The 26,548-nt window shown below is 34.6% G+C and overlaps 1 protein-coding gene across 1 annotated transcript in view; it reads right to left on the bottom strand.

Moving 5' to 3' along the window:
- Window positions 1-3,649: 3,649 nt before the first annotated feature.
- The window catches only part of LOC111045733 (UDP-glucose 6-dehydrogenase), a 29,151-nt gene continuing 6,252 nt past the window's right edge, over window positions 3,650-26,548 (bottom strand). Inside the window, exons 3-11 of the mRNA XM_039431789.1 lie at window positions 21,911-22,048; window positions 19,849-20,013; window positions 17,983-18,180; window positions 15,348-15,495; window positions 14,780-14,874; window positions 12,080-12,283; window positions 9,642-9,797; window positions 8,157-8,336; window positions 3,650-5,234 (exon numbers count right to left, since the gene is read on the bottom strand). Of these exons, the coding sequence (XP_039287723.1) occupies window positions 8,160-8,336; window positions 9,642-9,797; window positions 12,080-12,283; window positions 14,780-14,874; window positions 15,348-15,495; window positions 17,983-18,180; window positions 19,849-20,013; window positions 21,911-22,048 (1,281 nt within the window). The 3' untranslated portion in view covers window positions 3,650-5,234; window positions 8,157-8,159. The remainder of the gene's footprint in view (window positions 5,235-8,156; window positions 8,337-9,641; window positions 9,798-12,079; window positions 12,284-14,779; window positions 14,875-15,347; window positions 15,496-17,982; window positions 18,181-19,848; window positions 20,014-21,910; window positions 22,049-26,548) is intronic.

The raw sequence follows: 26,548 nt of genomic DNA, 5'->3' as shown, positions 1-26,548 counted from the left end.
ATAGCATTGAGATCTAGAAGTGTAAATACAATAGTTGAAAATTCAGAATGGGTAAGAAATGTGAAGAGAAAATTGAAGAGAGTGAAAAAGATAGACAATTTATAAAACAATTAGAAGAAATAAATTGTTGTAAATGTTGGTCATTTTTTCAAAAAATACATGAACAGTGGATTTCAAAAATTAGTTTAGAAGCCGTTAAAAAGAATAACCACAAACGTTTTTATAACATCTATGACTGGACCTGTACTATATATTCTGCAAGTATAATCAAATATAATAGGTTATTACTAAAGTTAAGATCAAGAATAAATGATATAAAAGACTTGAATGCTATAACAGTGATCCATAGCGTAAAAAACAAAATAAATAAGTAGCTTCGATTTCATTAATATAACGTTACTTTCTTGTTGAAAAGTTTTTCCAAGTAGTTTTCTTCTGAGAATTTGAATTGGATCTCGAGTTAAAAAATTTTATGTCGTGTATTGTCAAGACAAATGTCATGTATTTCTACGTTAATGTGTGGATAAAAATAATTACACTTTTTGCAATTGAACTAAATGTGAAATTTGTATCTACAAATAGAATACTAGAAGCGACAGGAATAGCAGTTATTATAAGTAGAATACTGGAAGCATGAAAACTAAAAAATTATTTGTCAAATATTCATTAATATCGTCTCTAATAATAGAAGAAATTCTATTATTGAAATCATAATTATTGCACTGAAGCACCAATATTATTATATGAGTTGATAACATCTCATAAAATTGAAAAATAATTTCATAGGCTAGCTTGAATTGGCTAGATGAATTGCGGGAAAATTTCCAAATTCTAATTTATTATCTTTTAGAATGCGAAAAGTTTAGAAATGTTGATCTAAATTATTTATATTTCGGATTTATTGTGCGCGAAAATATATTGAATTGCATTGATAAAATATTTCAATTTCTCTCGAGACAAATATATAATTTTGTGCTCAGATTTGTAGCACAAACCAGATTTTTCCTAGCTGTTCTCTAGTCAAACTAAAATCTTGGTTCTATATATTATAATCATGTCTTTGAAGATCTTGGAATGAGATACTTAGAAGCTTAGCTTCAACTTCAGATTTAGATATCTCTCCAACTCTAGATCCTAATATATAGCTCTAGATTTCAACTTCTCAAAGTTGATAGAATTAATAGATTGTGTAATTCAACCACCTTAATTTCAAGACCTGTCAATGAAAGCTGAGCATAAGATCTACTATTCATGAAATATTGTGACTTACATCAAAAACCTTCAGGAGAATTTATATTGTTTTAAATTGAGTTATAAAGTGGAATATTGTACAATTACCTTCAACTTTCATGAAGTTCAAGAGAAAAATAAATGCGAATTAAAAACGTAAATGCTAAAAATATAAAGTAGTAATGCCCAAGAATATTGAGAGATTTTATAAAAAATAATAAACAAACAAGTTATGTAACTTGTATCAAGAGCATTTCAAATGGATAAGGGTGTGAAACAGGGAGACAGCCTCCGTCCTCTTCTATTCATGTTAGTGATGGATGATATACACAAGATATGCACGAGGAGAACACAGAACATGGAAGTAGGATATTGGAATATGAGGCCAATTGGTACCAGAGCCCTCCTATATGCTGACGATATTGTCCTGATCTCGGAGTCTTCAGAAAAACTCCAGCAAGCTGTGATGATCAGAACTGAAAGAAAAATCTGGCGTGGCGCACTTACACAACTTTCCTTGCCGTTATGAAAATTGATCACCTGACGCTAATGTTTACGCAGATCTCAAGACTACTATTCAAAGATCTAAGCCAGCTGGTGACAGGACAATAACGCTGGAGACACACGAGGTCTGCTATCTCTTCATAGTGAATGATAATAATAGAATCAACAGTTGCCATAAGTTTGCAATTGAATAATCACATTTTCTCGAATTTCAAGCTTATTTTCAATATTAGGTGAAAATGTTAATGATCATTAATTGTAGATATCATTACCACTTGAATATTTTTGTTTAAATTTTATCTGAAGCCCGATAATTGGGAATCTAAAATCAAACTTTGCATTGATGAGGCGGAGCTCCTGAAATTTTTACAGATATGGGACTTGTGGCAGTTGATAGAGCTTATGAATGACTATTTTAGGTATAAATTTTATCAGAATCGTTGGAGCCGTTTTCGAGAAAATCGCGAAAAACCCTGTTTTTGACAACATTTTTGTGAATCGCATTTGATCGAAATTGTTCGTGTCGGATCCTTATAGTGTAAGGACCTTAAGTTCCGAATTTCAAGTCATTCCGTTAATTGGGAGATGAGATATCGTTTACACAGACACTCATACACACACACATACAGACCGACCAATACCCAAAACCACTTTTTTGGACTCAGGGGATTTTGAAACGTTTAGAAATTTGGAAATTGGGGTACCTTAATTTTTTCGGAAAGAAATACTTTCCTTACCCATGGTAATATGGCAAGGAGAGTAAAAATGAATGGTTCTCAATGTAAGGAAGAGCAAAGTGATGGTTGTCTCAAAGGTATGAGGAGAAAATGTGGAAATTAGGGTTGACGGAAAGGTGCTTGACCAGGTGTCGTAATATGAGTATTTGGGTGCGTGGTTCTCTGAGGATGGAAAAATAGATGTTGAGGTGCTGAACAGGGTGAGGAAAGGTTTACTGGCTTACTATTCCGTCAAATACTGTATATTTGGTGAAAAATATATCAGTAAGAGGGTAAAGAACCAGGTATACAGATCAATAATTGAACCAATTATGCTGTACGGGAGTGCGAGATCATGCCATGAAAATAAAATCTGGTGTGGCGCACTCACACAACTTTCTTTCCTTGCCGTTATGAAAATTGATCACCTGACGCTAGTGTTCCCGCGCATCTCAAGTCGACTATTCAAAGATTTGAGCCAGCTGGTGACAGGGCAATAACGCTGGAGACACACATGAGGTCTGCTATCTCTTCATAGTGAATGATTTAATAGAATCAACAATAATTTGCAATTGAATAATCACATTTTCTCGAATTTAAAGCTTATTTTCAATTTTAGGTGAAAATGTTACTGAACATTAATTGTAGAGATTTTCATGCTCAATCTAATCCACTTGATTTTTTTCGATCCAATCGTATCTGGAGCCTGAAAATTGGAAATCTATCTGCATTGATGGGGCGAAGCTCCTGAAATTTTTACAGATATGGGACTTGTGACAGTTGATAGAGCTTATCGATGACTATTTTAGGTATGAATTTGATCAAAATCGTTGGAGCCGTTTTCGAGAAAATTGCAAAAAACCCTGTTTTTGACAACATTTTCGCCATTTTAGCCGCCATTTTGAATAGCATCAGATCGAAATTGTTCGTGTCGGATACTTATATCGTAAGGACCTTAAGTTCCAAATTTCAAGTCATTCCGTTAACTGGGAGATGAGATATCGTGTACACAGACGCACATACACCCATACACACACACACACACCACACACACACACACACACACACACACACACACACACATACAGACCAATACCCAAAAACCACTTTTTTGTACCTTGAAACGTATAGAAATTTAGAAATTGAGGTACCTTAATTTTTTCGGAAAGCAATACTTTCCTTACCTATGGTAATAGGTCAAGGAAAGTAAAAATAAGAACGGTGGAAATGAAAAGTCACAGAAAAACATTGGGGAAGACAAAAAGGGATAGAATCCGAAACACCAGAATAAGAGAGGAAGTTGGCATGAGAGATGTGAGAGGATTGAAATGAGGCAGCTTAAATGGTATGGACTTGCATAGCGGATGGATGACAGTTGAAAAGAGGAACAGTTTGTGAACGTGAGAGTGCAGCGGAGACGACCGAGGTACTCATATGAGGACAGAATTGAGGAGATTGGAAGGAGAAGAGGGAGATGAGAAGGATGGCGATGGGCAGACGGGTGTGGAAGAAGTGGGTCGAGGCTACCCCAACGCTGTCAAGGCATAGTGGGGAGAGTCAAAGAAGAAGAAGTAATGTAACTAAACAACATAGTAATATCAAATTTATGAATTAATAATATCTATTTGTGCTGATATCTGAATGAAAAGTACATTGAATTGCCGAAATCATCTATTTGGGAATGAGACACTAGATCTCTATAGAATTTAAATGAGAACATTTTGTTGTTCAGATGGAAATTACTGAGATATTGCAATTATTCAAATGCTAATGAATGGATTATTATTATTAAACGAGAATCCAAATTAAATGCTGTAATTCACCCCGAAGACTTCTGCTACTGCAAATATTGACAACAGGGTAAACAGCTACATTTTTGAATAGTAGCGCTCATCGAATTTCCATATAGCTGTTTACATTGTTGTCAATATTTTCAGTAGCAGAAGTCTTCGGGTGAATTACAGCATTTAATTTGGATTTTCGTTTAATAATAATAGAGTTAAAAATTTCTGTACTTTTGAAGGTTAGAAAAAAAATTATTTTAAATACTTCTTACTGTTAATAGGTAAGTAACAAATCAATAAATCTTCAGTAATCAAACCATGTAAGCATTCAGAGATAGAAAGATCATCTAAAACAAACTTGAACGAAAATTACAACAATAATATTTTAAAACAGTACAATAGAATAATAATAATATCAAATTGACTAAGTAACTTGTATTTAAAAATATGTCCAATGAAATTTCACACAAACATTAATAAACATATAATTTGAGAAGGGAATTTCATAGCTTTGTGATAGTATATAGTTAAATAGTAAATTTGATAAAAATGCAAAGCTGCAAAGGTTCCAATATACCTAATTTTCCAACATAGTTTAATTGTCTTAGTATAATGACTTACATTGAAGTAGTTAGCATATAATTATAAAATTTCATAACATTTAAAAATAAATATCTGCAATTGGACGCTCATTATAAATTTAATTTTTTTGTGTGGATGATTTGTGATGGCCTTACAATACTATAACAAAAATCCATAGCTAGAGTACAATATAATAATACTATAGATAAAATGATGTCACTTTAACCACTCTCACAAATACATGCATTTAAAACTCTCTTAAAATAAATAATATTAAAGCTTAGTCGATAGACAAATTAATTACGATGAGTTCAAAACTGTCATTCAGCCAAAATCGGACAATCAGTAATGTATGAAATGTTGTAATCATAGAATATGGCAGTAGATGTCAAGGAATGATAGTATAGTCGTTGCCAATCTGAAAAAGGACGAAAATAATGTCATATAATCAAACTTTAGAACTTGTCATGGAGAATATAATATTATAGAAGTAAGCATATTTTATAATTAACAAGTTATAATAATACGAGCTCCTGCTAGATTCCATTTTTCCTATTTTTATCAAGTACGTGCAGGTGTAACCCACGCTCCGCAAGGGTCAGTGAAAAGCACAAATAGATTGAACATTTTCAGCAAAAAAAGCTGTAGTTGGACTCGCTCCCACAACCTCTCATTCAGTTATTTTTTCTGAGGGTGATGCCCACATGAGCTATAGGCTTGTGCGAGGGTGATGAGGCGGCGGATGATAATGAGAGATGAATGACTTCCAGACCTACAGTTTTAGGAGGGTTCCGAACCACCGGTAAGCGATTTTACAACTCATGAATCATATTCAGAGGAGTTGGCTCAAGGGGTTACCCTTTTGCGCTCAGTTATTGAATTAGAATTAATTAATAAAAATGAAAATAGGCCTATAGACATCCTCGGTAAATTCAGAATTTCTGGGCGAAATTTCAAGTTGATCAGTTTGATATTTCATGAGTGCGAGAACGAGTGATGATGCGTCAAACATGTATTTCTATTGGTTATGTTAATTTCAATTCTTCATTTTATTAACAGTATAAATAGTACTGGTACTTCCATGAACAGTAGACCTCACACAGTATTCTCATCCACAAGTACCTGATTGAAACTATAGACCTTAAGGAAATACAGCAATAGACTGGCTTCTCCACACATCTGTGTAATCACTTGTCAGCTGATTTATGATGAATAATTCTATAGTCTGATTTTTACTCTTATATTGGCGTATGAAGGAGGTTCCTTTTTCCTTTTATATTATCCTTGGAATGCAAAATTTTCAAAAATCTTGTATATACGTCGACGCGCAATTAAAAAAGGAACATACCTGTCAAATTTCATGAAAATCTATGACCGCGTTTTGCCGTAAATGCGCAACATATAAACATTTGTCGCCTGTCGCCATCTGTATACTCTCTTCTCTCTATCCTGAGAAAATTCTATTTTCTAAATAAGACTCTTCCAACCACCATTCTTAGACTTTGCTCTTGTTGACTCTGAACTGAATTATGGAATAAGTTGTTGGGGCTCTACTTACATTACCCACTTGAGACCACTTATAACCTTACAAAAATCTATTGTCAGAGCTGTTAAAAAATCAGGAAGATATGAACATGCCTTTCCCCTTTTTCAAGATATAAAATGCTTGCCTCTAAGATACATATATGTTTTAAAAGTTTTATACCTATTCTTTGTAATGTCTGGAAACAGTGGTCAGGCACTTTTCAGGGAGAGAACAAATTATCAAACTAGGAGAGTCACTTCTGATCTGCTAAGGCTTCCCAGGTCATATACCACTTGTTTCCAGAAATCGTTTGTATTTCTAGGTCCGAAATTTTTCAATAATTTACCTTTTGAGGCAAAGAGAATTGATAATAGGAAAATGTTCAAATATTACATTCTTAAATGGCTTAGAAATATCTTGCCTGATTGTTTAGAACACATGTTTTTTATTCTTTCTTAGTTTTCGACATAATAATTATTATAGTTGTTGAAAATCATATCAAAAAGTAATTAAGCCCAAACTGGAAATGTATGAGAGGTGAGTGAATGTGTGAGTGTGTGTTTTCATTTTTTCTTCAATTTTTTTTCTTCTTTTTGATTTTATTCAATTATAGTATAGGCACTCCTGCTTGCACGCGTTAAGCATTATATGCTTACAGCAAGCTAGAAATATTCTGTTTCAAAAAAGCTTTGTTTTTTTTCATAATACATCATACACGTAGAAAGCCTTATTACATAAATTATATTTTATTCAATTTCTTCAGTGCACTTTGTATTTTATTTCCATTTTGATGTTTGATGTATTTGAAATTTTGTATGTATTTGATTTTTGAATCAGAATAAAAACAATTTGAATTTGAATTTGAATTTGAATTTCTCCATTTCGTTGACCACTGTATCTTTCCATCGTCCTCTCGGTCTCCTTCCTTCAATCCTCATCTCTTCCATTTTCTTTGGCGACCGATCCTCTCCCATTCTCTTCACTTTTCCAAACCAGCGTAGTCTCATGCTTTCTATCTTTCCCCTTATGCTTTCCATGTTCAGTTCTCTTCTTATCTTTTCATTCCTAACTTTAAAGTTGTGTGTCTGTATTTATCCATTCAATACTGAGATTTGAGTGTAAGAGAGGGCCAACTGCGCCCTAACTTTCCTCTCTAGGAAAAATAAAGGCAGTCATTCTATTCTATTCTAACTCTGTCTCTACGTGTCTTTCCCTTTATTGCCCTGAGGAACCTCATTTCTCCTGCTTGTATTCTATTCCAGTCGCTCTCTGTCATCGTCCATGTCTCAGCACCATACAACAAGATAGGTACATAATACATCTTATACATCATAATCTTTACCTTTTCTGGTATTTTTCCAGCCCAAATTAAATTTTTAACTGTCTGAAAAAATATCCTCCCTTTTTCAATCTTCTTGTTATCTCAAGTAACTGTTATTAGCTTTGCAAAATAGAAAGTTTGCAGATGTAAGCACAGGAAATTATAAAATCAAAATTTATGATAACGTGTCTAAACACGATCAATTTGTAATTTCAGTAAAAGTGAGTATTTAGACAAAACAATCACTTGGAGCAAGTACATTGGATGGACCAAGAGACTTGCTTTTCAACTGGCATCATGTAAACTCTTTCGAAAACTCCAAGACCCGGTTGCACAAAAGCCGGTTAATTTTAATCATGATCAATTTCACGAGAACCAATCAGAAAAGCCTTTTTTTCAAAAAATTCTTCTCTGATTGCTCTTGTAATCACGATTAAAATTTAACCAGCTTTTGTTCAACCGGCACTGAACCTTTTAAAACTCATGAAACTTACTTTTTACATTTGATAGGGACTTCCCCAAGGTCGCTTGATGCCAGCCCTTATCATTCTCTTGCCAATAGTGTGCACCTCAAAGCCTATCTTCGATAGCTTGTCATGATCGAGAATGTTCCTTCCATCGAAAATATAAGCAGGCTTCATCATACCGTCATAGATCCTATGGTAGTTTAGCGTCTGAAAAATAACCGGAAAAACATATCATGTCATTTAACAATATAATGTCACATAATTTTGGTTGAAGAATAAATAAACTAGTGATTCCCTGGGTTGGAGAACAACCTCACTCATGACCTGTTGTATTGTAATCTTTAAAACCCGCAACCTTTAATTGTACAAAGTTGATACAAAGTATGAAAACAGCTGAATATTTCTTCTACAAGAATAATTTGACATTGGGTTTCATTGGAAATCCTATTTGAAATGAAAAATTACTGTGTCGCTTCCAACATCTTTGTCTATCATATGAATCTAAATTAATTTTTTTAAAATGAGAAGGTGATACATGATTTCGATACAGAGTTCCAAGAGAAAATGAATGGCAAAAACCGCACATTGATATCTCAACCCGTATCAGTTTATTGATGTAAAATTTGTATATTAGCCAGTTGAAATCATGTGTCAGCGCATGAAGGACTGTCTGTATGATAGCTCCCAAATAGCCTCAGCTGACTAAATGATAAATCACAACAATTTTTTTTCTCAATGTTATTTGTTATATCCTGAAAAAGGGCGAAGGAGTCGGTAAATTTTGTTGTCCAACGAACTTGATCTGTAAAAAGGGTCGAAGAATATGTGTTCAAAATTCAAAGCTGATTGATCAAATCTTTCGAAAGTTATTGTCGAACATACACACAGACGGACAACGACTTTCGCCTTGAGTTAAAAGTAAGAACTTGCTAGAGCTCGTTCAATAAACCACACAAATATAGTCCATTATATAGCACAAAATATTTATAGGGTTTTATAGAAGCGATTGCGGACGTGCCAGGAAGAGATGGGTTGATTTTAGAGGCACAGAGGTTCAGAACAGGCAGTAATGCCCAACCCGTGAAAGGAAGAAAAAGATATAGCACAAAGAGAAAGTCATACAATTGAATGTAATAATAATTGGATTATTATTGTGATTGGATTATTATTAATAATTGTGAGGAGATTCACTCAATCTTTCAGCATCAGCTGAATGTGGAGTAATAGAGTTATTTATATAAAAAAGTTTAATTAAATAAGATATATTCTGAACTTACCTTAGTTTGAAACCCCAAGGTTTCGAATTTGAGTGGTAGAGAGGACTAAAAAGTCCTAACTTCGCCTCTCCGCCTAATATTTTAATTTCATTTTAAAGAAATTTCAATTTATTAAATTCAGAGTATTACAATTAAAATCAGTATTTCATTAACTTAATTTAAAATCCTCATTGATGAATTTTGTGACGAGGATTGTAAAGTGAAGTAATTTTACTTGTTGAGGAATGAAACTTACAATAAACTCATCCCATTCGGTGCAAATAACAATGGCGTGGGTGCCAGCTGTGGCCGAGTAGGCATCGCCGAACATGGCCACTGCCTTCATCGTTGCATCGGGGTCTTCACTCACACTGGGATGCGTCAGCTCTTTCCTTATTTGCGATTTGTCCACCTTTTCAACACAAAAATTAATTTATTATTGACATGAATGATGAAACGATCAAATGCTGATCAACTCCAGTAGTTCTGTGAACAAAATACGCGTCAGTTCTTTCCGTATTTACGATTTGTCCATCTGTACAAAACTAAAATGAGTTAATTACTGACATGAATGATGAAACGATCAATTACTGATCAACTACAGTAGTTCTGTGACCAGTAGCAGTTATCTTAAAAAGGTATTTAACAGTATGATTCACTGTGTTATAAGTTAATTTTTCTACACTATTAATTAAAAATTTTAATGAAAAAATATTTTTTAGTGGAAACATTTAATTTTTAGCAGTGACGCAGTTTCGACCTGTTATTGGTCATCTTCAGGTCTGTTGTTGTGTAGATGACTATCACTGCTAAAAAGTGCTTCCAGTACAAAAGTGTTTTTCATTCAAAGTATGAAGTACTGTACAGTAATGTAGTATAATGTAAGTACTTGGAGTTCTGTAGGGAGAGGGAGAATCAATGGATCCTCAAGTTTCCTTGAGTATCCAGAATGTTTTCTTTCTGTATGGAAAATTGGTTTGAAATAATATATCCACATTAATAAGTATAAAAACATGGATTAAAAACGTGAATCTCGCTAATCTATTTCATCTTCATCGCTGTATCTATCTGTATTTAAGCTAACAAACTTCAGGATATTTTTAGCATTCAAAAACAGTCTCAGTCTAAAGATCAATACCTTCGCTACACTGAGGTCCAGTTCAGCAATCTTTGTAGATAACAACTACGCTACCCCATCCAATCAATACTGATAGTTTAATTTTTGAGGGTGATGTCCACATGAGATCCAGGCTTGTGCGTGGGTGATGAAACGGATGATGATGATGAGAGATGACTTTCAAGAAATCACAGTCACAGTATAGCCAGATAACATTGATACAGCCTGTGCGCCAATTAGAACAGAACAGTCACAAACACGATATTTGGAAAGAGAAACAGGCAATTGCCCAAAACTTCTTCAATTCCTTGATTTTGGCACATAAATAGTCCAAAGTGAGGTTAAGTTTAAAATTTCTGTTTTCACCAAAGATTAACACTCAGAGAATACGTATTTGAGATATGACTGATGAATTTTGAATTTCGAAGGGTTGATAAGAGCCCAATTGTCGATATGTAGAGAAAATATAGCATAAGAAGATAACCCATGGAATAGGGCATTTATGTTCCCATTTCCAATGTTAACTAGACCGATTGTCCTATAGTGAGGTCCACGTTATAATGACAGTGGATAAATATAGAAGAACAGCATTGCCTTGCCTCTGCATTAATTAATTGTATTTATACATTGCCAAAAACAGATTTGACATCGTTGTGGAGCTATAAAAGAATAGTAATACCTTCTTTGTCGAATGATAGACAAGGATAGCAACATCAAAGTTTATCAATTACTGTCATTATAACGTGGACCTCACTATAGTAGTGTCTTTTTCGTGAAGCTATGTAACGTTGGTAGTAATACAGAGTGTTTTAAAAAGAAATCCCTAGTTTTAATGTGTCATAGAATCTGTAAAAAGTGATATAAACTATTCTAGTTTGTGGTGTTTGATTCAGAAACTATCTAAGTTTTGTCCCCCTGCAGTTGGTGGACCTGCTTGACCTTAAGACGGCGCCAGGGAGCAGTTCCCTCAGTTGACACTAGACGCTCGCTTTCCTGGAAGGTGGACAGGGAGAGCTCGCCCAATTGCTTGGCCACCACGAAGTCCGGAATAAACCCCTCTGGAGTTTTTCTTTTGGAAACATAAAAAATGTTGTGTACAGTGAAAAAATCCGAGACATGAACCATTCACGGGAGAGAATCGTCATGGCGGTTGGGAAAGTTACACCTGATATGTTGGTGAATACATGGCGAGGACTTGAATATCGTTTCGACGTGTCAGGGAAACAAAAATGGATCCAATTTTGAAGTGTACTAATGTTAAACACAACTTGAAGGTTCTCTCTTTCATTGTATGTACTTGTTGGTGAAGTTTTCCATTAATTTACACATTAAATTCATACCTAAAACTAGGGAGTTCTTTATCAAACACCTCACACCTGTACTATGCCGTTCTAGCGTTCTTATACTCTCACCCAGCCAAAACAGTTTGGAACATAAACGACCTATACTATTGGATATCTCATCATGCTATCCCAATGGTATAAAAATGTATTTCGACTTTTTTGACGGACGTTCCAGTTCAACAAGAATTTCACTATACTACCAGAGTTAGAAAATAATTTTCTGAAAAACCTGACCTTGGGGTCATAGATGTGCAGTTTGGCTCCTTCGTCGAGCAGAGTCTTGGCCACATGTATGGCGGGCGATTCCCTCGTGTCGCCCGTGTCCTTCTTGAATGCGAAGCCCAGCATCGCTATCTTCTTATCGGTCACCGTGTTGAACAGAGACCTGATCACCTTCGACGAGAACCGTGATTTCTGGTATTCGTTGATATCGATAACCTGCGGAACAACGTGAAGGTTTTATTAGAAACGAATAGTGAATAACTAGTGAGTCCCGGGGCTGGAGAAATCGCTTAAAATGCAGCTGATATTCTGCCAGCTGTGCTCGTTCTTAATTATTAAGTTGCGTACAGATATACGCACCGCGAACATGAGCAATTCACTTTTAATCAGCTGATGCCAAGCTTTTTATATCTGTATCTTACCGTTTCTGTAAAAATACAGATATAATCAGCTGTTTAAAAGTGAATTGCTCATGTTCGCGGCGCGTATATCTATAGGCACCTTAAGAAGAATACTTTGGTTAAGAATAACAGCCAATCTGATATTCATTTTTTACTTTCTTTGCCCTATTACCATAAGTAAGGAATGTATTGCTTTCCAAAAAAATTTAAGGTACCCTAATTTCATGTTTTCTACACGTTTCAAGATCCCCTGAGTCCAAAAACATAATTTGTGTGTGTGTGTGTGTGTGTGTGTGTGTGTGTGTGTGGTGTGTGTGTGTGTGTGTGTGTGTGTGTGTGTGTATGTGCATCTCATCATCATCATCATCTTCACTTCAGGGATTAGGTTTATTAATGAACCTGTTCTGGAACCCATCTCTTTCTTGGTCTCCCTACATCTCTTTTTCCAGTAGGTCTATAGTTTTGGACTACAACGGGAATTCTTCACATATATTCTGTTCAATAATTATATTCTGTAAATCAACCTTCAAAATTCAAAATTTTAAATCATCATTTCTGGACCGAAAATCAAGTGACGAAGCAGTGTGTGACTATATAACCTTATCTTTTGGACAACATTAACATTTTATCAAAATTTTTGGAGAGAAATAGTACAGGCTTAGCCTAGTTTTTCCTCCAATGTCATAATTGTATTATGATAAATGAACGATAATCATCAGTTCTCATGTTGCATTGTTGGAGAGTTATAAGCCCTGAAAGAGCAAAACATTGGATAAAAACCTGTTATTTTAACAATAAATAATTTATACTGTATATAATTTTATATTTTATGTTGTATTTTATACAATAAATAAATAAAATAAAAATAAAAACTATTTTTTTCCATTCACTTGGATCCTCATTCTTCAAGAAACAGACTTCATTCTGTTGCATGTTGAATGATACAGTATCAAAGTGGTTTGTATCGTGTTTGCTGCCAGCGCTGTCTAGCGTCACATACTATAACTACATTAAGCTTTTCTCTACTCGATTTTCCGTTGGTGCAACTTTGATCATGTCTTTTCATCAATTTTGGGGATCAGTTTTGCAAATTTGACCATCTATAAACTCTCTTTGAAGCGTGAAGAACTGGCAAAATGAATTTCGATGCAGTTGGCATTGGATTTGTCACTGATAACTGACTTTATAGGTGCTGCCTCTCGCCAGAGTTTTGTGGGAATGTCTGTATAGGTTCACATTTCAATTTGTAAAAGTTCAAACTTGTAATGTGAACAGATTTTTTAGTATTTTTTGGAGAATCATCGTGATTATGAACCCCTCGGGGTACTATTCAAGATGATTCATTGATTCTCAAAAATTGTTACGCCGTGTATAGTGAGGTCCACGTTATAATGGCAGTTGATAAAGATAGAAGAATAGCGATGCCGATTCTCTCCACTCATTTAAACAGGATCTTAAATTGGTGTATATTCTAGTGTTACTCAATACTTTTTTGTAATAATTATCTATAGTGAGGTCCCCGTTATAATGGCAGTACATTGGTGTTGCTATCCTTGTCTATCATTCGACAAAGCAGATAGCGCTATCTTTTTCAAGCTCCGCAACGTTGCCACATCGTTTTACAACAATGTAGAAATAAAATTGACACAATATTTAATCACATTGAGATTGTAAAATATATTCTATTTGCGAATAATGTATAATTGTTCATTTTTAACATGAATGTACATTTGATATTACTGTATGTGAAGATGCACCGGTATTAGCGAACTTCTATAGACGCAGTGGCAAGGCAGAGGATCGGCAACGATCTTCACTCTTTCTCCATTGTCATTATAATGTGGAACTCACTATAGTAGCCTACCCTTTTAGTTATATTTTTGTTGAAACAACATGTTTTGACTGCGATACCATTATCAAGTGCCAACATTGATTGAATAGACTTGATAAATCCATCACAACCGAAAATAGTTTTCTACAAAAATAAAACTTGACGTTTTACCAACGGGCTTAATGTGAAAGTGAATTCGTATGGTTTTTGTTGGTGGGGAGTCACTTGCGGGAAGGTCCCAACGCTTGAATATATCATTTGAACCGTCAATGAGCCTTACGATTGTCATACTGGTCAAAAAACGCGGATAATTCCTACTGTCACCATCCGAAACACAAAGAGGCCAAAGAAACATATCTTGGTCGCACCACGGATTGAACCCGGGAGCTTTGATTACAAAGTCAGCGACAAAATTAATGAGTTACGGTCGCTCTATTGTATGAAATGAAAAGTTCAATAATTAAAAATTGGATTACCCACCTGTTGCCAATAAGCTGCCACTTCAGGTAGATTCAAACATTCACAGATGTACACAAGATTTAGAATATCTTTTTGGAAACAGCTACCACCAAAACCTGAAATTTCCAGAAGAACTATTAATAAGAATCTGATAATTCCACTATAAAGATGATTCTATCTAAAGTTTTATATACATATTGTATCATTGTATCTCCGGTAATTTAATGTATCTTATTTCTTATAGCTCCTGCATCATTAGACTTCTGGTTCATTCTGTAACATGTCACTGTACATTTCATCTACGCTCAAAACTACAATCGACATGGATTCACTAATTTCACTAATACATATATTGTAATGTCCATCACAGCAATTGACATAAATGTAATTGAATTGATACGAATCAAATGGAAAACATTTACATGTAAACTCCTATCATTACAATTTGAGTTGATTTCAATTGACGGTCAATGATTGAAAGATGGTCACAATAAACTTAGCAACATCAGATACTTGATTTAATGTCAATTTTTCTATTTCAATATAATAGAGACTGGAATCTATGGTATGATATGGAATGCAATCTTACCAACTGAAGCTTGCAAAAACTTGGAACCAATACGAGAGTCCCTACCGACAGCTCTAGCCACTTCTGAGACGTCGGCTCCAGTCGCCTCGCACACCGCCGACAAAGAGTTAATACTGGATATCCTTTGAGCGAGGAATGCATTAGCTGCCTAAAATACAAAAAAAATTATATTTCCCAAATTGGAAGTAACTAGTTCAAGATTTATCATAACTATTTTATACATAAATTCATAAATACATAATCCGTGTCCCGTTCCAGCTAGTGCCGGGTCTGTGTATGAAAAATGCCTCTCCATCTTCCTCGGTCGTCCTCAACCTGTCGCCATCTGCATCCTCTCTTCTTCACTTCGGTGACCACTGTGTCTTTTCATCGTCGTCTATAACTATTTAATAATAAACTTATTCCATTGAATAGTTTCAAAGACCTTGAATATAAGTAACATATTCATGCGAGTTCCTAGAGGATTTTTATTCATCTTGAACTCACCAATTTAGAACTATTGCTTACAACTTTCTTCAACTCATTCAATCAACATCCAGAGGGTTTTAGGCCGATTTCACCAAAATGAAAATCCGATTTGAGTTACAAAAGATCATATTTACAGAACAACCGGAACCAATTTGAAATCATCCAATTAGACTCATCCTATAGTGAGGTCCACGTTATAATGGCAGTCGTAAAGATAGGACAACGCAACGGCGTTGTCGATTCTTTGCGTTGTCACTGCCTTCTATAGCGCATTGCTGATTGCTTTGACGAATTGAAATTATCTTTATTCTTCTTAGAAATTACAAACATATACATATACATATACAAATATATTACTTATATATAATATATATATATATATATATATATATATATAGATATATATAATATATTATATCTATATATATATAAGAAGAAGGAAGATTCCTCATATGTGCACAGCCTGGTATTTAACAAGGATAGCAACACCTATGTACACTGTTAATAAAATGCTGCAATTATAACGTGGACCTCATATTAGTTTTTGTTGTTGATGAGATCGGGCCTTAGGGTATCTTCACACTTAGCTAGGCTACGCTGAAAAACGTCCTACCTCCCAATGCTACCAATGCGAACGGGACATATTCATAGCTTGGATTTAACATTGAGAGATAATAAGAATTTCAGTGTAGTGTAGATAAGTGTGAAGAAACCTTAAGATTTAATCCAACTATTTTATAGTTTCTATTCTACTTACAACTTACTATTTTGCTAGACTAATAACAGTGACTTGAGATACAAGAAGATTGCAAAAGGGAGGATATTTTCTTCAGACAGTTAAACATTCAATTACGGATGGAAAAATACCAGAAAAGGTGAAGATTATGATGTATAAGATTTTATGTATGTACCTATCTTGTTGTATGGTGCTGAGACATGGACAATGACAGAGAGAGAATGGAGTAGAATACAAGCAGGATGATACCATTGAGTGTTAATAAGAATTTTAGTGTAGTGTAGCTGAGTTGAAAAAACCTTAAGATTCATCCAACTATTTTATAGTTTCTATTCTAGGTGCCGGTTGTACAAAAGCCGTTATTTTAATCCTGATTAATTTCATGAGAGCCAATCAGAGACCTTTGAAAGACGGCTTCTCTGGTTGGTTCTCGTTAATTTTAATCCTGATAATTTCATGATAACCAATCAGAGACCTTTGAAAAGACGGTTTCTCTGGTTGGTTCTCGTGAAATTAATCACGACTAAAATTAACCGGCTTTTGTTCAACCGGCACCTAGAATAGAAACTATAAAATAGTTTAATTAATCTTAAGGTCTCTTCACACTTAGCTACACTACACTAAAATTCTTATTATCACTCAATGTTTCACTCCTGCTTGTATTCTACTCCATTCTCTCTCTGTCATTGTCCATGTCTCAGCACCATACAACAAGATAGGTACATAATACATCTTATACATCACAATCTTCACCTTTTCTGGTATTTTTCCATCCGTAATTAAATGTTTAACTGTCTGAAAAAATATCCTCCCTTTTGCAATCTTCTTGTTATCTCAAGTCACTGTTATTAGTCTAGCAAAATAGTAAGTTGTAATCACAGGAAATTATAAAATCAAAATTTATGATAACGTGTCTAAACACGATCAACTGCAATTTCTGTAAAAGTGAGTATTTAGACAAAACAATCACTTGGAGCAAGTACATTGGTTGGACCAAGAGACTTGCTTTTCAACTGGCCTCATGTAAACTCTTTCTAAAACTCCAAGACCCGGTTGCACAAAAGCCAGTTAAATTCTAATCTTGATCAATTTCACGAGAACCAATCGGAAAAGCCTTATTTTCAAAAAAGTCTTCTCTGATTGATTCTTGTAATATTAATCACAATTAAAATTTAACGACTTTTGTTCAACCGGCACTAAACCTTCAAAACTCATGAAACTTACTTTTTACATTCGATAGGGACTTCCCCAAGCTCGCTTGATGCCATCCCTTATCATTCTTTTGCCAATAGTGTTCACCTCAAAGCCTATCTTCGATAGCTTGTTATGATCGAGAATGTTCCTTCCAACCTTGCTTTTGTGCAACCGGGCCCAAGTAATTTGAAAGAAACATTCGAACAGTTTTACAGATTGATTCTAGCTGTTACTGACCAATTTAGAGAGCTCCGAAGACCAGGTGTTGGTTGTGAGGATGTTGTTGCGCGGAATCCAGTGTTCGTAGACCCAGCACAGCTCCTCCACAGCTGCTAGCCCCGCCTCCGTCTCCTCTCCGCCAATCAGGACACGATCTGCGTTCAGCAGGTTGTCAATAGCCGTGCCCTCCGATAGGAACTCTGGGTTCGATAGTATCTACAGAATCAAATCAAATTCTGAGTACTGAATGTATTTTGTTCAAATTAAATAATTGTGAGTAGAGTCTTGCCTATCTATTATTTTTATGATTCATTGTATTACTTGAATACATTGTTTGGTTTTCTTACCTTATGCTCCTGAACTCTGGAGCAAATTCTCACGTATTTTAAAGATTTTTCATCAGCTGATTGGCTTACTTTGTTTTTATAGTGAAAGGTTAGAATGTGCTACTCACGTAAGCGCTAAATATGCAAGTACCTATAGATACCGCTTGTGTTTGGTCGTCTGCTCTGTTCTCTATCTATGGATTAAGTTTTAGGTTAGTTGAGTTCTGAATTTTGAAATAAGAGCGTAAAAAAATGTCATCTCCATAATAATCTTCAGCATAATCTTATTATTAACCTTCTTATAATCGTCTAAACTCATCTTCTTAAATGCCTATTTCCTATTCTGTGATGGCTATCTTTATATCCAATAGGTATCTTTTGTAGGAATAGTAGTGATATATGAATCATGGTTGAATCTAAAAAGAGTTTTATAGTTCTCAACTGATGGTTGTGATCGTATCTGGTATAGTTTCCTCTTCCTCACACGAATTATTTGAGCCATTTTACTATGAGCAAAAGGTGAAAAGCTGCTCTAGACTAGACTCACTTTTTTTTAAGCATTTGCTTCAAAAGTTGAGCAAATGCACCAGTTTATTCATAGAATTTTGAGTATAAGCTTTTACTTTTGAGCAGATACTCTAATTATTTTTTGATGAGCATGAGCAAAAGATTTTGCTCACGTTTATTCATAGAAAATGAAGCATATGCTCAATATTTTAAAAGTATGTATAAGCAAATGTTCAACTTTATTCATATGGCCCGATATTTCATCAAGGAATAAGAAATCTAAGAACCATTTTTAAAAACTTTCATTCACGAAACGTTTCAACAGTAATGCAATTTTCAAGTGAGTGAACGAATCTCACTTCAAAATGGCACTAATGTTGAAACATTTTGTGAATAAAAGTTTTTAAAAAGGGTACTTGGTTTTTTTGAATTTTTGATAGTCAGTCTTTATGTGATTTTAAGTTCATTATTTCTTGTTAATTGTCTGTATTCTCGAGATTTTTTATTATACAAATTTAATACTTATAATTTATATTTTTGTTTTATGCTTTCACTTTGGTTCTGTAGTTTTTTTGTAACACTCGGCCCCTGCGCACAGGCTTTGCCTTTGCAGGGACCTTCCGTGTTTTTGTTAACCTGCTATTTTAAGTTATTTTGTTTTAGTTTTAAGTTATTTATTTTATAACTACTTTGTACAATAACTATGTTGTGAAAAGGATAAATAAATTGAATTTATTGATTGATTGATTCAAGAAATCGTACCCAAGAACCGGTAAAATTTGTATTTTATAATAATATTATTCGTATGGCTGTTATTGGTGGGGAGGTCCTGACGGAAGTTCCACCTCGCCTGAATATATAATTTGAGCCGTCAATGGGCCTTACGACTGTCATACTTCAACCGGGACCTACAATTAACGTGCCCATCCGATAATACACGAGTGACCTTTTCAAAAACGTTTGGTGATGGAACGGGTTCGAACCGGGGGTCTCTGAGCTGCTAAGCAAGCACTCTAACCACTAGACCACGGATCACCTGTATTTTGAATACCTGATAGCTGACTCCAGGCTTGTGATTGGCCCTCAGAATTGTCATAATACTCTCGGCGGCCCTCACCGGTACAGTACTCTTCTCCACTACGATTTTATTTCCAGTAGCCACCTCGGCGATTATCCTGGCCGCACTTTCCACGTACTTCAAGTCAGCTGCTCGACCCTGAAAGAGAAAATTCATTTTGGGAAAACTGAGTAATAAATCATATTTATTGAATTCCTATATCCAAAACCCAACAGCTCAGGTTGTTTATTAATGATAGGTACATAGTAATCATTGGAACTGAACTGAATGTAAGCAATAACCTGAGTCAGGAAATTAAAAAGAGAATTGATCAGGGTAACAGAGCTTACTTTGCAAATAGAAGTTTAATGAAGTCTAGACTAATATCAAGATGCACGAAAATGAAACTATATCTAAAGCTGCGTACACATATACGCGCATCCAACCCGCACCGAGCACGCTCCGCCCTCGTACCGCCTTCGTTCCTCCATCGAACTACAGTCGCTCCGCATACGTACCCATCATGAACGTTACGGAAGATGTTAAATCTTCACGCGTTCCCCGGTCGAACCACTGTTGCTCCCCGGTCGATCATCAATCGCTCTGCTGGAGTGACGTTCGGTTGCGGAGCAGAGCGAAAGTCTGTACGCACCTAAACACTTATAAGACCGGTAGTGACATACGGCTGTAAAACTTGGGTTCTCAACTCCCAAAATATGAACGCATTGAGGATTTTCGAAAAAAAAGTAATGAGAAGAATTCATTGCCCCATATACGGAAATGGAGAGTGGAGAATCAGAAGCAATGCGGAGATAAGTAACTTTCTGCTTGGAAATGACATAGTACGATTCATAAAGTCTAGAAGAATCAGCTGGCTGGGACATGTCCAAAGAATGGAGAATAATAGGATGCAGAGGCGATGCTTGTTGGAAGAATGGAAGGAACGAGGAAAATATGTCGCTTGAGACACGAGATCTAGAAAAAGATCTAGCGTGTCTAGGAGTGAGGCTGGAGGAGACTGGCTAATCAGAGAGATGAATGGAGGCGAATTGTTGACGAGGCCAAGGTCCACGCAGGGCTGTTGCGCTTCGTAAGTAAGTAATTACATAGTAATCATAGGTACATAGAATAGTGTAGGACAGAATGGAATTAAATAGAACAGAATAAGAGTAGAGGAAGATAGAAGACGAAGACGAAGACAACTACGAAGAAGAAGAAGAAGAAGAAGAAGAAGAAGAAGAAGAAGAAAAAGAAGAAGAGTGCACATAGTAAGTTTGAACTGAATCGAATAAGGCACAAAATTAATGCGACAACGAGATCAACTGACAAAATTCAATAACTTTATTATGCTACTATTACTACCAAAAAACTACTATACTACTATTACTATGAAACCGAATCTGCATAGCTAAATTCAGCTACAGTGAGGGCAAGTTATAAGGGCAGAATTTGTCAACATTAATGTTGCTATCCTTGTCTATCATTCGACAAAGCAGATAGCGCTATCCTTTTCTAGCTCCGCAACGTTGCTAGATCGGGTCTTGATGTGGAAATATATAAATCAACAGATTATTATTTGATCTCAAATATTAAAATGGTATTATTTAATCATTAATAATATATTTTCTTAACGAAGAAAATATAATTTTGATTAGAGATGGAAATTACTGAGATATTGCATTATTCAAATGCTAATGAATTAATAATTTAATTATTTAATAATGAATTACAGCATTTAATTTGGATTTTTGTTGAATAATAATTGATGATTTTGATTATTACAAACAAGAATGAACGGTAAATATTACCATGAGCTATCCTCTACAGAAGGCAGTGGCAAAACAGAGAATCAGCAACGGTGTTTTTCTATCTCTCTCCACTACCATTATAACGTGAGCCTAACTATAGTGTCAGGCTTTTCAGCAACATTTTGGGTTATCTGTATTTTTTTTATGTTATTTACATTTTGGCATTCCTAAATTAGAAGATAGAATATTCAATAGATTGAATTTGAAAATAGAAATATGTAGAAAGTTTAAGCAATTGCAAGACTCACCTTTCCATTTCCAAAGGTCTTTGTTGGCGTATTGACTGATATGAAGATAAGGTCTGCCTCTTTAATGCTGGTTTCTATGTCATTGGAGAAGAATAAATTCTTACCCCTACATTTGGCCACAACCTCATCAAGTCCAGGCTGAAAAACGAAAATTAAATATAGAAAAAATGTATAAAATGCCATATTAAAACTGAAAAGCTGAAGGGTTTCGAAAGGGGGACTCAGTTTAATTAATTTATAAGTGGCGTACGATATTTATTTATTTATCACATTGTGTACAAATACTTAACATGAGGAAGGCACAACAGGCTCATGCCCAAAACTGTCCCATTTCCAATTTATACTATACTGTCCAAATCAATTATAATATTGTCCCATAATTTTACAGATATGGTATATTAATAACTATGTTATTTTGCTTTTGAGAACTTGTATTTTAATTTTGTAATGTGTACGTTTTCGTGGAATAAATTTGAATTTGAATTTGGGTTTTATCTAGTTACCTTGGGTTAAGCACAGCTCTATACAAGTAATCGTATACTAGATTCACGTTAGACTGTCAGCATTGGTGGAATGGGAAGCATTGATTTCATTTATTTATTGAATTTCATAAATTTCACACTTTTTGACAATTCCAATACTCTGATAAGACTCTCTGGGAGCTTTAAAAGCAAACAAACAGATAATACACAAATCAAATACATGATTAGAAAAGGACCAACAGGCCTAGCCCAAAACTATTCCCTTTCCGAATTTTGATTGAAGTATGTCTAAAACGTCGGTTATTTTGCTTCACTTTAAATCAAATTACGAGTCCAGGAATATACAAATTTAGAATTTAATTAGATTGAGACCCAAAAATAATGAAAAATATTTCAACCAAACTGTAATCCAAAACTTGAAAATGTTTAATCATTCAAAAGTTTAGAAGCCATAAGAAGCTTGACAGTTTGGAGTATATCTTACTACAGTTTATGATAATATAGTGAGGTCCACGTTACAATGGCAGTGAAGAAAGATAGGAAAACAGCGTTGTCAATTCTTTACTTGCCACAGCCTAGAAGATAGCTGATACCTGTATATTCAATACAATATCAAATGTTCATTCTTGTTAAAAATAATCAATTATATTTTATTCGTCAAGAAAGTATATTTTATCAATAATATTTAATAATGCATTTTCATAAAATTCATAAACTTTTACTATGATAATAATCATATTATTGAGATTGAATATGTTAGTGATTAATTATATTTTTTCTTTGTTAAAGAAAAACGATATGGCAACGTTGCGGAGCTAGAAAAGATAGTGCAATCTGTTTTGTCGAATGATAGACAACGATAGGAACATAAATGTTAATCAAATACAGAAATACTGCCATTATAACGTGGACCTCACTGTATAATGTTATAATGAACATTGCTGGTTGACTGATTTTTATGCTGTAGAGTACCTCGTAAATTGGCAGCTTGTTCGAATTCCACTGCTCAATGCGTTCCTTGCACTTGTCGACTACAGTTACTTGGATGTTGGGACATTCAGGGCTATAACACTGCAGGTCGGACCTCCCACGTATCCGCCCCTATGCAGCAGATTTTATCGATCGGCATCTGAAATTTGAACAATATTATCAAAATAGATAAAATTTTACCGTCAAAAAACTGTAAGAACATAGCGTTAAATATCTAAATTGATTAGATTTAATAAAAAAACTCAATTATTTTCATTATGGAAAAGTACACAACATATATATCCTATTATATTAAGCGAGCAATTTCTGTATATATCTGGCTATTTTTATATCTGGTTATTTATGTTTTACGGATCTCGAAAACGGCTATAACGATTTTTACGAAATTGGAACTTAAGGTCCTTTCACTATAAGGATCCGACACGAACAATTTCGATCAAATGCAATTCAAGATGGCGGATAAAATGGCGAAAATGTTGTCAAAAACAGGGTTTTTCGTGATTTTCTCGGAAAGGGCTCCAACGATTTTGATCAAATTCATACCTAAAATAGTCATCGATAAGCTCTATCAACTGCCACAAGTCCCATATCTGTAAAAATTTCAGGAGCTCCGCCCCATCAATGCAGATAGATTCCCAATTATCAGGCTTCAGATTGAAACAAAAAAAATCAAGTGGAGTAGATTGAGCATGAAAATCTCTACAATTAATATTCAGTAACATTTTCACCTAACATTGAAAATAAGCTTTAAATTCGAGAAAATGTGATTATTCAATTGCAAATTATTGTTGATTCTATTAAATCATTCACTATGAAGAGATAGCAGACCTCATGTGTGTCTCCAGCGTTATTGCCCTGTCACCAGCAGGCTCAAATCTTTAAATAGTAGACTTGAGATGCGCGGGAACACTAGCGTCAGGTGATCAATTTTCATTACGGCAAGGAAAGTTGTGTGAGTGCGCCACACCAGATTTTTAACCTTGAATACTCAATACAAGTTGATATATACAGACCTATTTTTATGCAAGAAAAATGACAACAAAAAATAATGTTTTTCTAAAGCGGGAGTAACTTATTAATGCTAAATAGGGCTCACAGATGTTGAATTACTTTAGACTCAACTAGACATTACACTAAGGCTAGGCACACACCATTTAGACAAGACAAGACACGTTTAGTCACATAGTTGCTTATGAAGATATGTTCAATTGCAATGACTAATCAGTGTGAATAGAGTCATAAGCAGCTATGTGAAGTATGGTGACTAAACGTGTCTTGTCTTGACTAACTGGTGTGCGCCTAGCCTTAGACAACTAGAATTAGACATTATAAATAAAATAAATAAATAATTTATTTTTGTCAAAGAACAATTAACTGGAGTAACCAATCTAAAGATGTACAGCTATTCTCTGCTAGGATAAAAGAAACATAAATGACGAACAGAGAAAAAAATAAAAAAGGTATTCAATTTATTCAATCATTCAGAATTACGCAACTTTCAGAAGAGTACCACAGGCTACGCCCAAAACGGTTCCAATTCTAATTTTTACAACAGTCCAAATGCAGCTAGGTTATGTGTCACTCATTCTCCTATAATTACACACTCAATTTACAATTCAAAACACAAAAAATTATTTTTAAATTGAGAATACTTCAAAATTGAATTAAATCAATCACAATTAATTAGAAAATTCCAAACTTTGAAAAAACTATAAAATTTTGAGACCGAAAAGACAAACACACTATTCAGAACTTATCACAGCTTTATTTTACAACTTTTATTGAACGTAAAAGTAATAAAGAAGTATTTACGCTCAATAATTATCCTCACATACATGAGGAGGAGCAATTACAGCGTTTACACTATACTTTAAGTACAATAAAATGCACATGTATCCCACTCCGGAAGCTCTAGGCTATTTCAACTATTTTAGTGGAATTCACTTCAAACTGTCAGCTTACCTTACAAATGTAACACCAATGTTTCCCATTCAATCAACGCTGACAGCTTGCAGTGGATATACATAGATCATATACTAAGTTTTGTGATATTGACCGAGCGAAGTGAGGTCTAAGATTCAAGTCGACGGTTTGGCATTTCTCAATGTTTCAATGTTTGACATTTCTCAATGTTTGGCATCTCGGTTTGGCATTTCTCAATGTTTCAATGTTTGACGGTTTGGCATTTCTCAATGTTTCAATGTTTGACTGTTTAAATGTGTATATGTTGCGCATTTACGGCGAAACGCGGTAATAGATTTTCATGAAATTTGAATGGTATGTTCCTTTTTAAATTGCGCGTCGACGTATATACAAGGTTTTTTTTGGAAATTTCGCATTTCAAGAATAATATAAAAGGAAAAAGGAGCCTCCTTCATACGCCAATATTAGAGTAAAAATCAGACTATATTCATCAACTGACAAGTGATTACACAGATGTGTGGAGAAGCCAGTCTATTGCTGTATTTCTACAAGGTCTATAGTTTCAATCAGGTACTTGTGGATGAGAATACTGCGTGAGGTCTACTATTCACAGAACTACTTAACTAGTAAAGACAATTGAGGATAGTATTCATTGGTATCATCAGATACTAAAAAAAAGAAATATGATTTAATTTAGCAACAAATTTTCACTCCAACAACAGTAGCCTATTTTTATGCTTTGTACATACAGGCGGAGACTGAGAGAGGGAATATTATCAGACAATACAAAAGAACATTGGTTTACTAAAATATAGGCTGCTCTTTTTTCCATTTTTTATTGTAAAACATGATCTTTATTCAGGGTATTTTCTAGTTGAAGATTCAAGTCGAAGGTTTGGCATTTCTCTTAATGTTTAAATGTTTATATGTTGCGCATTTACGGCGAAACGCGGTAATAGATTTCCATGAAATTTGAATGGTATGTTCCTTTTTAAATTGCGCGTCGACGTATATACAAGGTTTTTGGAAATTTTTCATTCCAAGGATAATATAAAAGGGAATAGGAGCCTCCTTCATACGCCAATATTAGAGTAAAAATCAGACTATATAATTATTCATCAACTGACAAGTGATTACACAAATGTGTGGAGAAGCCAGTCTATTGCTTTATTTCTACAAGGTCTATAGTTTCAATCAGGTACTTGTAGATAAGAAAACTGCGTGAGGTCTACTGTTCACAGAA

Source organism: Nilaparvata lugens, chromosome 6 (assembly GCF_014356525.2).
Source record: "Nilaparvata lugens isolate BPH chromosome 6, ASM1435652v1, whole genome shotgun sequence".
Taxonomy (NCBI): domain Eukaryota; kingdom Metazoa; phylum Arthropoda; class Insecta; order Hemiptera; family Delphacidae; genus Nilaparvata; species Nilaparvata lugens.
Note: the sequence above shows the minus strand (reverse complement) of the source record. Positions and strands in the feature narration are given on the sequence as shown.